This window comes from Sinocyclocheilus rhinocerous, unplaced genomic scaffold (assembly GCF_001515625.1).
Source record: "Sinocyclocheilus rhinocerous isolate Xijiao unplaced genomic scaffold, SAMN03320098_v1.1 scaffold358, whole genome shotgun sequence".
Taxonomy (NCBI): Eukaryota; Metazoa; Chordata; class Actinopteri; order Cypriniformes; family Cyprinidae; genus Sinocyclocheilus; species Sinocyclocheilus rhinocerous.
The window spans coordinates 397,417-409,270 of NW_015650700.1; the positions used below are offsets into that span (position 1 = coordinate 397,417).

Consider the following 11,854-nt stretch of genomic DNA (forward strand, 5'->3'; position numbering starts at 1 on the left):
CACTTGTATACAAAACTTTGTATTATGCTTGTTATAGAGTGCGTGACGTCACGTGCACTACCGCCGGTGGCAGTCACAGCCCTAATTGTAGGGTGCTTGTGTCCACGCTGCTAAGACACATTTATATGCAAACACCATGTAAAACTGAATTTTGCATCCGATGTCCCCTTTAAAAATCTTCAATTTCCACAGGATGGACTCCATCATGTTTGGCCATTATCGGCTGTCCCAGGATACGGACAATCAAACCAAAGTTTATGTTGTTGTCTCCAAGAGAAAAGAAGAGGTTGGTTTGCCTGTTCATGTTTACAGACCCTTTTCTTTAACAGCACTGTTCTATTTCTTTGCCGTTTTACTAGCATTGAACCAATGTTTTGTCATCTTCCAGCAGAAGGTGGCCGAGTACCAGAGGAGCCGGTTCTGCAGGCGGAACCCAGCCCCCGAAGCGGAGCGCTCCTTCCATGTAGGACTGCAGCTGTCCTCTGGGGGGCGTCAACGCTTCAACAAGCTGGTGTGGATCCACCATTCCTGCCACATCACCTACAGGTGTCTCACCAATCTGCATTCTCCAACACATCTGATGAGTCCGAACGAAATTCCTCCTGCTGTCTGTTCACACAAACAATCAAACGCATTAGCACATCACCTTGAACGAGATGCTGATCAGATGCTTAAAGGAATTAGGCTATCCTAAAATTCAGAAATTAACTATTACTCACCATCATTCCAAACCTGTATGACTTTAATTTTTCTGTTTTGAAATATGTTCATCTCATGACGAAAGCAAATGGGGTCAGATACTGCCAAGCTCCAACATAACACAAAAGCACCAAAAAAATCATCATAGAAGTGGTCAATATAAAAATAGAAATAAGTAGACTCTTTATATGTAATTTTTTTTTAATGATAATAAAAAACAAATGGATACAAATATGCATAAGCTGAATCAAGCTGAGTTTGATTTTAGCACTCAAATAAAAAAATTTAGCATTTAACTATCAGTTACAGAAGGACTGATACGGATGATTTCCGTTTTTATTTTATTGCATTGTTGTGTAAAGTAAGCATTTGCCGTCACTGAGTTGCTACGTTTCAGCACTTTGTCAGCCACACTGCTCAAAAATCCTAAGAAAACACAAACGTCTTGATGTTCTTTCTCCAGCAAGCTAGGAGTTTGCGAGCTCTTCGACATGCTCTGAAGTTACATTTTATATATATAATTATTATAATTATAATTAAATTAAATTATATAATTATAGGATATATAAAACATTCTACTATATGATTTTTTTCTATGACTAAGCATTTTAGTGAATTTGGTAGAAAATCAAATACTATTGGTCCAACACTTTGCAGCCATGGCTGTCATCAGAGCGGTCCAGTCGGGAACCTTGTCATGGGCCGTGTGACAAGTCTAGCCTTGGGCTCCATACCAGTTGTGTCCTGGTGGTCCTGTGAGTTTAAGGGACAGGATTGCTTGGAAAACTGCTGAATTTGATCCAGAGCAGTCAGTAGGCAGTGACTTCGGCATGCTTGGGAGATTTTGTACATTTCTAAACACTTTATTTTTTTTTCTTTTTCTCCCTTAGATCGACTGGAGAGACAGTTGTCACTGCGTTCGATGTAGACAAAATGTACACGCCTCTGTTTTTTGCACGAGTGAAGAGCTACACAGCCTTTTCAGAGCGTCCACTGTAGGACGACCCAAGCAATGCATGCAGTAACTCGACCCTTGACCCCTCAAGGTTTACACCTCACTGCCACCTCCATCTGCTCGCCCTACTGCTTCCAGCCCAGGCTCTTTCTTAAGAATGTAGACGAATGGTGTGACATTCTTAGATTCCTAGTCTTAACTGCAGCTCGAAGCATTATGTTTTGTTTTCATATTTCTTATTGTAAAGATAAAGATATTCTCACTCTCTCTCTCTCTCTCTCTCTCTCTCTATATATATATATATATAAGATTGTAAGAGGTTTCAAATGGACTGTGATGATGATGAATGTTCAGGTTGTTTTTGTGAATTTCAGTGAGGGAATATGTCGGCTGACAACTGGAACACCCAAATAAATGAGCTATATTGTGCTTTGCGGTCTTTTTCTTTTGTGTGTGTAAATTGTGTTGCTTAAGTCAAATTGAAATCAGAAAAAGAAATACCGGTCTTTGCAGTTTCATCAAAATGTTTCCTGTTTGACTGTCGTCACCTTTTCAACCGTTCTCTTTTCAACATTTTGTCTTGTTGAATATTTTGCTCTACTCAGAAATAGAAGGGAAGGGGGTTATAGGCAGATTTCAGCAGATTTGTTATAACATCACTTTCAGTTTAAGTTCAGCTTGTATTTAAATGTCTTTGAAACAAGCACCCTTCAGAAATCAGGTCTAGAATTTGATGAAGAGGACATATAATCCAACTATAACATGCTCTGAGATTTGGGGACTGATGGGGATTTAGTTGAAGGGGAATTGTATCTGGCAAAAAAAAAGTTATCTTTTAAGTCCACTGATAAACCTTTTTTATGCTATTATATGATTATTTGTTCTAGTTTGTCATGGTTGTGGAAATCCGAAATATCAGGGAAGTTTACAGTTGTGATTTCTAGGCCTGAAAAAGTGTTTGCACTTTCTTAGCTCTTAAGTATTTCATTGGGTAGAAACTGCTTTTCGTTTACAATGATTTTTTTGGGGGGGGGGATCCTTATCCAGGAATCACAAATGACTATAAAAGTACTGGAAATTCATTTATCAAAATGTGTGGAAACTCGTCAGTTTTATTATGATTTATTATAGTAGAATAGAATTCATTTAAAGCCAATAAGAGAAACCTTTCAATATTTAAAACCTCAATATACTTGAAATCAAAAAGACAAGTGAACAAACACTGACACCTGATATATTTCCAAATAGAAATCACTTTATTGGTATTGTGTCTGATGTTAACGGCCTACGTCTTGTATTAACACGTGCAGTATTAATTCTGTGATACAACATTAATTCTCTACTGTGCTATTAGCAAACGGTATCTTGTGCACTGGATGAGTGGGTCTATACGGCTGCACTGAAAGCATGAATTAACAGTATTATATCATTTACCAGGGAGGTATTACTATAATGCAAGATATCATTACTTATCCTAAACTGAACACTAACAGAGAATGACTTGATTGTTAAGAAGGAATTATGATTATGAAACAGTAACAGAAGTTGCACAGCAGTATTCATTGTTTTCCTGCATTTCTATGCTTAATGGTTTAACACACATACACTGTAACAACAGGCTAGATGAAGGCAACGGTTTGTTCAAACACAAGAACAAAATTAATGTTGCTTGACAAGATCTGGAATGCTGGCACAGAGAATGAGTATGTTAAGCTGTTGAAACACACTGGATGCTGATTTCATGGTTTAGGTGACTCAGTACAGGACAGGGTCTAAAGAGCATGCAGCACTTACAGTGCCTCAAAAAGGGAAAAGGAAAGTGTTACAGAGTTATAAATGTGCTTTATAATTACAGTGTAAGCCATTGTTCATTGTTTTGGTAAACGTGAAAGCGATGTGCTGAACTGATTCGTTGTGACATTGTTGACACCAGAAAATAAATCAGAAGCTATTCATTGCAGCAAAGAGCGCATACAAGACTAGCCAGGTGAACCGAACAGCACTGATGAGACATCACACTGACATCTGCAGGCTGGAGATACTGTGGTGGAGACAGATGCTTCGGTGGAAGTCTGAAACCCTGATACACTGCAATGTCAGCACAATCTGCGCCAACAGTTTCATATACAACAAACAATTGTATATATGAGATGCGTTTTACAATGATCTCGAACCCTGGGTCATGCCTGGCTCATATTTCACCAGCAAATCAAAAGAAAATATAATAATTATTTTGGACCCACTTTATATTAAGTGGCCTTAACAACTATGTACTTACATTTAAATTAATAATTTGGTACAATGCACTTATTGTGTACATACATGTTTTTACATTGTACTTATATTTTAAAAATACCTATATGTAATGACATCTGTAATTAATTTCTGTAATTACATTTATAATTACACACTTGACCCATCCCTTACACCTTAACCCACACTTAAACCTACCCATACCAACAAACCTGTCCCTAACCTTACCTGTATCCCACCTCAATAGCAGCAAAAGTGTTTTGCAATACAATATGAACACAATAAGTACATTGTACTTAATTTTTTATGTAAGTACATAGTAGTTAAGGCCACTTAATATAAAGTGGGGCCATTATTTTCTTTAAAAAACTATTAAACTTGTGACGTTAATGAAATTTTTGCACATTTGAGTGGAAAAGAACCTTATTCTCATTACTGTAATGCAAAAGCAACTATATATTATTTAAATTGTATAGTATCTACACATCGTTGTAGTACAGTAAAGTTTTCATGTTTAAAAAAAAAAAAAAACGGAAAATCTTACGGGAATATTGAAAAATACACACACACACACAAAACAAAGTGTAAGTTGGGGTAAAATATAACCCGGACATGTTTTCAAGAGATTCACCTACAATACAGCACTACAACAAATTGTGCTAAATCCATCTTAATATAAAATAAACAGTCCATTTTATTCTGTAAACATACATTAATTCACTAAACTCGCTCGATTAGTCCATAAAACTAATTGTCTTCCATTTTTCTCAAGGTATTGTTATGACTGTTACGTACTGTCTTGTAAGATTATCTGCCTGTGCTATAAAGAAACATTGTATAGGCTACTACTGTGTAATTCAGCTCATAAGTGTGACATACTCCTGTATACTTGTCAAATTCCTCTAATACAATCTTCTCTATGTCTACAAACAAGCTTGGTGAAAACACCAGTGCAAATTAGTACAGTATTAAGGTTAGCCATCTTTGTTCTTCAAGAAAAAAATACTCTAACTTGGACCCTACTTCCTAAATTTTGGATTCAATATGAATAACGTGAGGTTGCAGTGTGCAAAAATGTGAGGAGTCTCTTAAAGTTGAAATGGCTGTAGCGTGGTAACTAGATAGACATGCATGAAGCTCCTCTACTGCGCTGATAACAATAACAGGACTGTAAGTGGATGAACTGTCGTCAATCTGCGCGCGGTTTCCTGTATTTAACCTTCTCATTGGATGTCACTCCATTAGTGTGACTGTTTATTGATCCGTTCGAGTGATCGGTCTTCCGAGATCCCATGCGGCTCTTATAGGTCTGTGGAGCAAAGAAGGGGAACATTCTGAGCAATTTTTCAAGCCGTACTTTCTTACGATAATATTCTTTATGCTGCGAATTAGTTTACCTTTATGTAGAAGTTTGAGAAGAGTAAGATAAGAGTGATCATATAAGTGATCTGGAAATACAGCCAGCTCATTGGGAAACCACATGGCCAAACCACAGCACAAGATGTCTGGAACATGGTCAGGACAAACTGGACCTGCAAGAGGAAACAGCCATCAGTGATCCACCATTGATCAATCTTTTATATGAGTGATTCTTCAATTAGGTTAAATAAGCTAATACAAGTTTGCTTGTGGTAAAAAAAAATTAAAAAAAAAGAGTCCACATTCTGACAAACGTAACCGTTAGTTCTGTCATGACAACTCTTGGAGGGATTGGCATGGTAATGTACATGACAATGTTAATGTATTTGGTCTTGGTGGAATAGATCTGCTACGCTGCTGCTGCTGCTGCCAATACATCCACAACATGCTGCTGTGAGCATGTAAGAAATATTGCAGCTGCAAATATAACACATGAAATAACCCCATATAGCATACATGAATCACCTCGTAGCAGATCTATACAGGTGGAGCTGGGGAAGGTGGAGGGTTTCTGAAGCAAGCTGCAACTGCTACAGCAAGCACTAGTCATATATTTGAATGTTGAGCAGCGAGCTCATTGGCTACCGATACAGGAGAGAACCAATCAGCTGTGCCATGTGATAATGATGTCATTAGTTCAGATTGAGTTAGACCTATCGGACTGCGCCATCTAGAGTTTCATGCCAGAACTCTGTCTTCAAAATCATACTAGGAAAGCATACTAGAGGATGAGAAAAGCTCCCCAAATTGGAAAATTACCCATGAGTAAAAGACACTGACTGTTATGAACAAGCTGAAACTTGGTATCCTATGTTTTATCCATCCAAACCTATTAGACTTTTTGTTATATAGCAGTGAACACATTCCATTACAAGAAAGCACTTGGTATTTTAATAAAGTGAAAGGAAAAAAAGTGTAATTTTTAAGCGTACTCAGAGAAGTTTGGAGTAAAAGCGTGTACTTGCCAGCTGCCCTTGAGTGATGTACTTTTTCCACCACAGATACGGTCTCATGGCTGGGACAGCAGAGAGGCCGTAATACGAGTACATCAGGACATGGATGAAGCTGTTAAACGTGGCGCCAAAATAGGCTGATGAAAAGAGCAGCAATATCAGTATTAGTTGCTGCATTTGCTTCAAATCACAAATCAACCTCTGAAGCTTCAAAGTAGGTTCGCTATGATACAAATTTATATCTTTTAAAATGTACAAAAATAACTGACTATTCATGAAAATTAATAGTCAGCATTACCGATGATTGGTAACCACAATCTATTCTAAGAAGTTAAATGGAGATCAACTGAAGAAACTCCTTTAATTACCACGTTGCATAATGCAAAGTTATTTAAAACCACCTGGACAAGCATTTTTTACCCTGTTCTGTTTGCTTTGGTTTTATGCATCTGAAAAATTCAGCATATAAAATGCACCATAAGCTCCTTCAGAAGCCTTTGACTGCAAAGCAGTGGAGTTTCCCTGCGAGGAGCTTACAGTGGCCACACGGCACCCAGTTCATGACAAACCACCAGATGTTGAGCATGGTGGCGTGATGGTAGACGTGCAGGAAGCTGATCTGGTGGTTGTTCTTCCTCAGAATGAAGAAGAAAGTGTCCATAAACTCAATGAGTTTGGAGAAGTAATACCACCAAAGTACGTTTATCATCTGAGGAGAGATTAAGAGAGAATCATTTACACAAGAACTCATTTCATCAGCGACGTTACAAAAATGCAACATCAGTTACAAAAGTCATGAAATCACTAGTGCTGTAATGATTCTCAGTCCACTTCTGATTTCCACTTCGGCCGTTTTTGGTCTAACTATACACTTAACAACAAATATAATACTGCTAAAATGGACAAGCTATGTATTCTAGCATAACATCATGAAATTTTTCTTGTGAAAAAGAAGTGCTTAATTGCATTGAATGTGCACTTGTCCGTGTTCTTCAAATCTTAAAAGTATATATTTAAAAAAAATTATTTGCAGATAATATATTAATGAAATAAAAGACCACCTAAGTGCAATCGAAAAGAGTACAATATCATGACACTTAAGTACATCTTTAAATTTTGTTTATAAATTCTTGTTTTAATAACCTTTTGTCGTGCTCTAAAGAAGTGAACTTATTTTGATGTGTTGACTCGTATACTAAAGCACATATAAAGTACCTTAAATGTGCTAAATTGCAATTTCATCATTACAAATGCGTAATTACAAATGTATTTATATACATGACATACAGGTTTCAATAGAAATGAAATTAAAGTATATTTTAGTTTACCGTAAATGCTTGTCTGTAGTACACTTTAAGCATATTTCAAAGGCAGTAGAAGTAATTATGTTAAATTACATATAAAGATGGACTTAAGTGGTCAGAAAGGTAATGCAGTTAGTTGTATTTAAAGGAGACATATTATGCCCCTTTTTACAATATGTAATATAAGTCTCTGGTGTCCTCAGAATGTGTCTGTGAAGTTTCAGCTCACAATACTCCACAGATCATTTATTATATCATTTTGAAAATGCCTATTTTGAGTGGAAGCTAAAGCATACAAGTTTAAACTAGTGATACATGGTTTTCTGAGTGCACACATCCGAAGCACACGGACAGAAAGCGGCTGTCACAGCATGTGAGTACTAAACTAAGTTCTCATTCACACACAAGTTTACGTTAAAAACACACAAGAGTTACAAAACAGTTGGTTATGTCTGTGAAGATAAACTGCTGGGAAATAAATCGCATGTTTATTTTAGATCTATGTGGCAGCAAATTATAATGTGATCCCTTTGCCACGTCACCGAGGGAGCGAAATCAGACGCGGCGCTCGTTTTCTCAGACACTTGCAAAAAAAGGCTTACCAAAACAAAGTTACTAGGTTAATCTTTTTAACGTTTCCTTGGTTGGTAGATGCACCGGGGACCAGATTATAGCACTTAAAACCTGGAAAAGTCAGATTTTCATGATATGTCACCTTTAATATAAAGTGCAAGCATGCTAAATTTTCATTCAATTTCAACCAACATGCAATTAAGTGCCATTACATTACATTCACTTAGCACTTAAGTATATTTATTTAAAGTATATTATTTCAGTAATAATACTTTTTAAAGTGTCATTTTGTACAAGGGTCATTTGTTTATAGTGTTAAAAAGACTCTTCACTAAGCCCTGTCTGAAAAAAAGTTACTGACCAATTCACCACTGTTTCCATTCACCATATATTCAGATAGCCTTTCCTCTTTCTTTTCTACTAGGATATAATAGAGTATCCAAAGGGGATGCATTTTTAAATCTTGAAATAAACCATCACAGGTCCATGCTGTGGATCATGAGGTGACTTCACCGAGCATCAAACCCGATGACCCAGCACCATGCACTGCCAAGAGGTTTTCAGGGACATGCTGACATAAATTAGCCTTTATACAAATAACTCTTTTAGAATCACTCTTTCTAGTCCTAGTTAACAATACGATAACAAAGGGAATAGAACGATTCACGAAACCTTGAAAAATTATTTTCCACCTAATTTGTGGAACAGAGCAGCCAGGTCAACTGTACACTCACATCAGCCTGATGGGGAATATGGTCTCTTTTCTGAGGATTATGATCAAAGAGTAAAGCTGAATCTTAGAATTGTCCATATCTCACACAATGTAAAACTCAGCTTGTTGTTTTACCCTGTTGTCAGCCTCTCCTCCACTGTGGGTGTTCTGGCAGAAGAAGTTGTATCCGCCTTGATACACTGACATTACCAGCTGTAGAGACAGAAGGACAACAGAACGAATCATCATTCTCCACACCACTGCATATTCGTCCCAATATGTAATACATTTGTGGAATTAGAACTAATGCTTGAGGATCAGTTTGGATACACTTTATTTTACAGTATGTGTACTTACAGCGTACTTACCCAAGACAGTACTGGGTAGTATATGGTAAACATGTTTAGGGTTAGGTTTAGGGTTAGTACAGTTATTGTAAATGCTATAATAAGTACACAGCATGCACACGCGGAACAGGACTGTACAATAAAGTGCTACCCAGTTTACATTAACAAAAAGTACAGTGTAAATATCAATATGGCCATCATCCAACACAACAGTACATATCAGTTACCTGATACTACCACTGTACCATGGTATTGTCACAAGAGCTCTAGATTTTTTTCAATAGGCTCCTTTAGTCAGTAGCCTTGCCTAATTGACCTGCCAATATTTTCCCAACACAAAAAAAGGACATTTCATTTTGAGCATTTATACATTTTATACGTGTCAGGGGAAAACATGTTCAAAGCACAAAATACTAAAAACAATAAAACGACAAGAAATATTCACAGTAATAGCTGGAAATACAACTATAAATATAACTCATGAATTCATGAACACTTTTGCTGGAATTCAATGGCATACGTTTTAGAACATTACCGGTTTGTCTGATGCTTCCTCTATCTATCACAAGGCTTGCGATTTCAACAAAACAGGCTGTTAAATGGATCGAAATTCTCTTGCACAAGGGTCATCCTTATTGTGAAGGTAGCTTTAAGTAAGTTATCTCTTCTGATAACTGAAGTGGAGCACAGTATGAACAGCTGCAGAGGCTTGCAGGTGTACGGCTGATGCCTGGATATTTTACTGCTGACTTGTACTGTAAAGTGGACAAAAGTGCTTCATTTTTCACATTTTCTTTCCTTTGAACGGTCTTCCACAATCTTGTTCTCACCTCTCTCGGAACACAGTGCAGACCTCCTGGAAAATCTCCCATGAGCCTCTAATCTGACATTGTTCATTGTCTCATTTTGAATAAATATTTTTTTTAGCAAATGCAGAATGAAAGCGTCTCATCTGTCCCCAATATATAAATTATATTAAACCACAAATAAGGTTCTCATCAACGCCTGACCTTATGTTACAGGTGACGATGGTATTCAGAGGGGGACATCTCAACTCTTTAAAAGGACATTCAGGGGACACAAAGTGCCGTTCAACTCAATATAGCCATAATTGCTTTGATCTAATGGAGCTTCTCAGGGTCAGCGGGTTGATTTTGCTGTTAGAGAGACTGTCCCAGAGCAGTATGCAGCACCACTGCCGCTCTCTAAAGTCCAGAGTGCAGTCCCAGCATTCACTCTCTAACTCGGCTAATTTCTCTTTAAACTAAATAACTCAAAGATGGCTCCAGCATCCGCACGACCCTACAAACAGTAGGACAGGCGGTTTGGAAAATGGATAGTTAATGCATTAAATGTCATGAACTAATAATGAACTACATTTCTGAAGCATTTGTTGATGTTAATTTACAAACATATTAGTATTTATTGTTAGTTCATGTTCATTCATAATTAACTCACTTTGATGTATTGAAATGTTAGCATGTGAATTGTTGATGAATAGAAACGTATTGTAAAACCAAATCCTCAGTGATTGGCCACTAATGGAGGAACATTAATCTAACTATGTAACGAAGACAATAACTTTAAAGGCACAGTTCACCCAAAAATGAAAATTCTGTCCATTTTCTGTCAAATGACTTCCACTTCAAGAAAGAGCATTTTGAGCTTTGCATGACCATATTTATTGTGCTCTGTGCATGCGCTTATATGTGAACAAAAGCCTAAAATAAATCTTTATGAACTTCTGAAGCATCTTAGAAATATCTGTGTATTCGTTTGTGTTTTAAAGATGAACAATGACATTTGAAATGACATGAGGATGAGCAAATGACAGAATTTTCATTTTTGGCTGAACTATCCATCTTATATGGATAGAACTATCTTTTAACAGAAAAGAGATGGACATTTGTAGCCTAGAGGTTTCTTTCTCTAATGAATAAAACAGGTAGGTCGTCATTGATGGCTGTGATTAAAGAACACTTTAGCTAACATATCTGTGAGCTTATCCTAAATTTAGAGTTAATTCTATTTGGAAAGCCAGGCAACGTGTCTGTTTTGCAATGCAGATAGCGTGGAGAGTGCAAATTAGACAAGAAAGGACTCTGAACTTTAAGGTGCACATGGACTGTGACTCATCATCATTTGGTTTGTCTTGCTCAATTTCCAAAAAGGCAAACCATCAGTATCAAAGTGCATGACATTTCAATACCAATTTAAAAGGCCCCAGTGACATTCAAACATCTATAGATCAGAGGTCCCCCAACGCCCCGCTCCTGGAGAGCTACCCTCCTGCAGGTGTCCTGCCTGTCATTATCAAGTAACCCTGAAGACCCTGATGGCTGCTTCAGGCGTTTGATCGGGGTTGTACCTTAAATCTGCAGGACGGTAGATCTCCAGGAAGAGAACTGGAGACGCTTGCTCGAAATTGTGTAACATCTTTTAGAGCGTAAAATCAATGGAAATTCAAAAATTCTAAATTCGAAAATTTAAAGGGGTCCTATTATGCTCTTTTACAAAGTCTTGATTTTGTTTTGGGGGTGTACTAGAACAGGCTCTCATACTAAGTTGTTCGAAAAACACATTATTTTTCACATATTTTACATTATTACAACACCTCTCTCCCCAGTCTGGCATGAACG

At 37.2% G+C, this 11,854-nt stretch overlaps 2 protein-coding genes across 3 annotated transcripts in view; one reads left to right on the top strand and one right to left on the bottom strand.

Annotated features, from left to right (window-relative positions):
• Nucleotides 1–2,083, top strand: part of LOC107712342 (F-box only protein 9) — a 9,189-nt gene extending 7,106 nt beyond the window's left edge. Inside the window, exons 11-13 of one of the 2 annotated variants that reach the window (XM_016517568.1) lie at nucleotides 193–286; nucleotides 392–546; nucleotides 1,590–2,083. In XM_016517568.1, the coding sequence (XP_016373054.1) occupies nucleotides 193–286; nucleotides 392–546; nucleotides 1,590–1,698 (358 nt within the window). In that variant the 3' untranslated portion in view covers nucleotides 1,699–2,083. Of the gene's footprint in view, nucleotides 1–192; nucleotides 287–388; nucleotides 547–1,589 lie in introns of both variants that reach the window. The other variant, XM_016517567.1, reaches the window with a different exon arrangement.
• Nucleotides 2,084–4,544: 2,461 nt separating this feature from the next.
• LOC107712343 (elongation of very long chain fatty acids protein 5-like) overlaps nucleotides 4,545–11,854 on the bottom strand; it is a 17,514-nt gene continuing 10,204 nt past the window's right edge. The window contains exons 4-8 of the mRNA XM_016517569.1: nucleotides 9,004–9,081; nucleotides 6,817–6,988; nucleotides 6,292–6,416; nucleotides 5,305–5,439; nucleotides 4,545–5,216 (exon numbers count right to left, since the gene is read on the bottom strand). Of these exons, the coding sequence (XP_016373055.1) occupies nucleotides 5,097–5,216; nucleotides 5,305–5,439; nucleotides 6,292–6,416; nucleotides 6,817–6,988; nucleotides 9,004–9,081 (630 nt within the window). The 3' untranslated portion in view covers nucleotides 4,545–5,096. The remainder of the gene's footprint in view (nucleotides 5,217–5,304; nucleotides 5,440–6,291; nucleotides 6,417–6,816; nucleotides 6,989–9,003; nucleotides 9,082–11,854) is intronic.